The 4,195-nt window shown below is 34.6% G+C and overlaps 1 protein-coding gene across 1 annotated transcript; it reads left to right on the top strand.

Moving 5' to 3' along the window:
- Positions 1-1,056: 1,056 nt before the first annotated feature.
- Positions 1,057-2,418, top strand: LOC136079322 (zinc finger MYM-type protein 1-like). The gene has a single exon (XM_065795055.1). It carries the CDS (start codon positions 1,057-1,059, stop codon positions 2,416-2,418), a length of 1,362 nt encoding a protein of 453 aa, XP_065651127.1.
- Positions 2,419-4,195: the final 1,777 nt, after the last annotated feature.

Genomic DNA, 4,195 nt, shown 5'->3' with positions numbered 1-4,195 from the left:
TTCAACAAATACCCCCGTACAACAAATACCCCCGTACAGCAAAAATGTTTCAACAAATATAGGTAAAATTTTTCTAAAATTAGTAGACAAACATTTTCCTCCCTCTAATAAATTACATAAGATTTTTAACAGAAATACCATTAAAGTAAGTTACAGTTGTACAAAAAATTTAGAAAGAATTATAAAAGGCCACAACTTCTCGTTAATTAATAAAAATGAACATATAAAAGAAAAAAACACTGATTATTGTAATTGTAAACAAAAAATAGATTGCCCTCTAAATGGAAAATGCCTTTCAAAAAATGTAATTTACAAGTGCATTGTTTCCTCACAAAACAACCTTGATAAACAATATATTGGCTTAACCGAGGGGAATGGAAAAAACGATATGCCAACCACAAACAATCGTTTAAACACAAAAAATATTCAAAAGAGACTATGCTGTCAAAATATATTTGGGATTTAAAAGAAAAAAATAAAAATTTTAATTTACAATGGTCTATTCTAAAATCTGCCCCTGCCTATAATAACATTTCCAAAAAATGTATGCTATGTTTTGCAAGAAAAGTTTGAAATAATTACTCATTTAAATCAAGAAAATTTATTAAATAAAAAATCTGAATTAATTTCTAAATGTAGGCACGAAAATAATACCTCTTAAAAAATTATAAAAACAAATGACCAAATTAAACTATCCCCATTCCAAAGAAAATTATTTCATAATTACTTTCTGTAACTTCCCGTTAACAAAAAAATATAGTAATTATAGATAAAAGTTAGATAAGTGTTTTTTACTATTTTATATATATATATATATATATATATATATATATATATATTATATATATATATATATATATATATATATATATATATATATATATATATATATATATATACATGAATGGGACTCCGGACGTCTCTCACACCGAGCAAATCACCTTTGTTCTCCGCTTTGTATACTTTGGTACTGACAAAAGATGGACCGTGAAGGAGCGCTTTCTGAGGGTCGAGAATCTTGAAAAAAAGATAGGTGCTGACATTGCCAAGCTTATTATGGACGTCTTAGAACAAAATAGAATCAATCTCAAAAACTGCAGAGGTCAAGGATATGACAATGGAGCGAACATGTCCGGTATATACAAAGGAGTACAGGCGATTATACTGCAAAAAAATCCTCAAGCTCTCTATATGCCATGCAGCGCTCATAGTCTCAACCTTGCTGGTGTTCATTCTGCTGAATCTTCGGTTGAAGTCAAGAACTACTTTGGCCGAGTCCAGTCACTTTACAATCATTTTAGTGGAAGCTCTGGTCGGTGGAAAGTCTTGATTGGAACCACTGGTTTGTCCCTTCATCAAACGTCGCAAACCAGATGGAGTGCGCGAATCGAGGCCGTGAAGCCGTTAGTCAAGCGATCCAGGGAAATCCTCGAATCTTTGAAAAAGCTCCGCGATTTTGATCTAACAGCTGATCAATTGAATGAAGTAAAATCTCTGGAGAAGTGGGTTCATTCATTCGAGTTCATCGTAATGACAACCTTTTGGTATAAAACTTTTCAATCAATCAACTACGTGAGCCTTGCACTCCAATCAGAAAATATCTCCTTGGACGACGAGATGAAACTAATTAAGACTCTTATTGAAGATCTAAATCGACTGAGATCATCTTGGACCAGCATCCTTAATGAGGCACGTTTGATAGCATCTGGTCTTGCTTCTTTTGGTTTTCAATCAGAATTTGTGAAGAAGAGGACGAAAAAAAGGAAGACCTTTCACGAAGAGGTGAGGAACACCGCTCATTTCCATGAAGACGAAGCAAAAGAGTTTGAGGTGAGCGTATTTAATACCGCTCTTGATACTCTTATTCAGCAGGTCAGCGATAGATTCCAAGCTGCTGAGAAGACGACGAATATGTTTTCGTTCTTGTGGTCATTGAAATCTCTTGTTATGTCAAATGAAGAAGAATCAGAAGAAAGTGTTGAAGCACCTATCCAATTGGAGGAGAAATGCAAGGTCTTGGCACAAATCTACGCGACCGATGTTGAGGAAGAGAAACTTATTGAAGAGGTCCGCCACCTCGATGCTCTGAAGCAATCCAATCTTTTTGGTCCAAAAGAATCTCTCACTTCCATGACGTTATTGAATGGAATATACCAGAAAGGTCTTCAGCCGCTCTTCGAATCAGTCTGCATTTTGCTGCGCATCTTCAACACCATCCCTGTTTCTGTTGCGGAAGGCGAGAGATCTTTTAGTAAGCTTGCTCTAGTTAAGACAGCTTTAAGGTCTACAATGAGCCAAGAACGACTCACGAATCTTCTGGTTATTTCCATTGAGTATGATCTTGCCAAAAAGTTGTGCTACGGTGAAGTGATTTCCAAATTCGCCATGAGTAAAGCTCGAAAGATCAATTTCCTCTGAAGTTGAAACAACAATAGCTGTTGTATTCTAGACAAATTTTTGCTCTTAACATCCAATATAATTCAATAATCTTAACATCCAATATAAATCAAAATTAATGATTGTCTTTGGTCTGTTTTTACCATGTTCTAGTGTCGGCTTTATTATTTTATGTAAACGCAAAAAGGCTTTATTATTTTATGTAAAACGCAAAGGTTCTCGGCGGGCCTGTATATATATATATATATATATATATATATATATATATATATATATATATATATATATATATATATATATATATATATATATATATATATATATATATATATATATATATATATACAGTTATGGCCATTAAAATCCGACCACCAGTATCATTTTACTTAAAACTAGTTTAATGTAGTAATAAACAATTGTATTATAGCAATAAAAGAATATCAGTAACAATTAATGATTATAATGTAACATATCGTACATACTCAATGTTTTTAATATTTAGTGGCACCACCATGTGCTTTTAAGACTGCATTAATGCGATCTGGCATTGAATCCACGTGAGCCTGACAATATTCTGGCGTTATTTCAGTAATCCAAGCTTGACGAATTTTGTGCGCTAGATCGTCCAGTGATGTAGGATTAGTTCTGGATACTGCTGACTTTAACTTGACCCAGCAATTTTTGATTGGGTTCAAGTCTGGGGATGATCCCGGCCAAGGACCCAGAACCTGAACGTTGTGATCCTCTAACCAAGATTTTACAAGACGAGATTGGTGACACGGTGCACCATCATGCTGGAATATTTTGCAACGACGAATTTCCATCAAATTTGGAACCTTTTCTTGAAGGATTTTTAGGTATTGTTGGGAGTTAACAGTCTGTCCCTTCTGCATTAAATAAATACCACATCGACCAGATAAAGCTATTGCTTCATCTGGTCGATGAATTGAAGGACATTGCTTGACAGCTGGTACGGTATACCTTGCATTAAAATGCTGATTAGGTGGGCGACGAACTAATGACTTATGCGGAGCGAATTGCTTTATTTGTGTCTCGTCGCTAAACATTACCTGGCGCCATTTGGTTATTGACCAGTGTCTGTGAGCTCTACAAAATGCAATCCTATCACGGATGTTCTTTAAAGACAGTCGCGGTTTGAGGGCTGGACGACGAGAACGTAGACCTGCATCTTTCAATAAACGTCTTCTAATTGTTCGAGTGCTGACTGTAACGTCATTAGGTAGATCTGCCCTGATTTGTGTGCTGGATATTGTTGGATCTCTCACAGCAGCCTGCGTATCATATTGTCTGTTTGTTTGCTAGTAATTCTAGCTTTACCAAAACGTTTTCTGGGCGCAGTGGATCCCGTGTCTTTGATTAGTTGTATAATATCATGAACAGTAGATTTTGGCATTCGCAATTTTGCTGATATCTGACGCTCACTTGCACCATCCTCCCATAAAAGTTTAATATTAGCACGAAGACCTTCCTTCGTAGTCATAATTAAATTGTGACAGTTAAATGATAATCCATACCCTACAATGAGATATATAGCTTAATAAATTTTACAGCGCAATAAAATAAACGCTAATGTGATTGGCTAAAAGCTAATTAACTAATCATTGGTGTCAGGGAAGAAAATAAGTTGATAATTCGTATGCATAGACTTTTTTTCTTTATATTCAGCAGTGGTCGGATTTCAATGGCCATAACTGTATATATATATATATATATACACACACACACACACACACACACATATATATAAATATATATATATATATATATATATATATAT

Source organism: Hydra vulgaris, chromosome 04 (genome assembly GCF_038396675.1).
Source record: "Hydra vulgaris chromosome 04, alternate assembly HydraT2T_AEP".
Taxonomy (NCBI): domain Eukaryota; kingdom Metazoa; phylum Cnidaria; class Hydrozoa; order Anthoathecata; family Hydridae; genus Hydra; species Hydra vulgaris.
The sequence above is the reverse complement of the archived record's forward strand: the minus strand, read 5'-3'. Positions and strand labels throughout refer to the sequence as shown.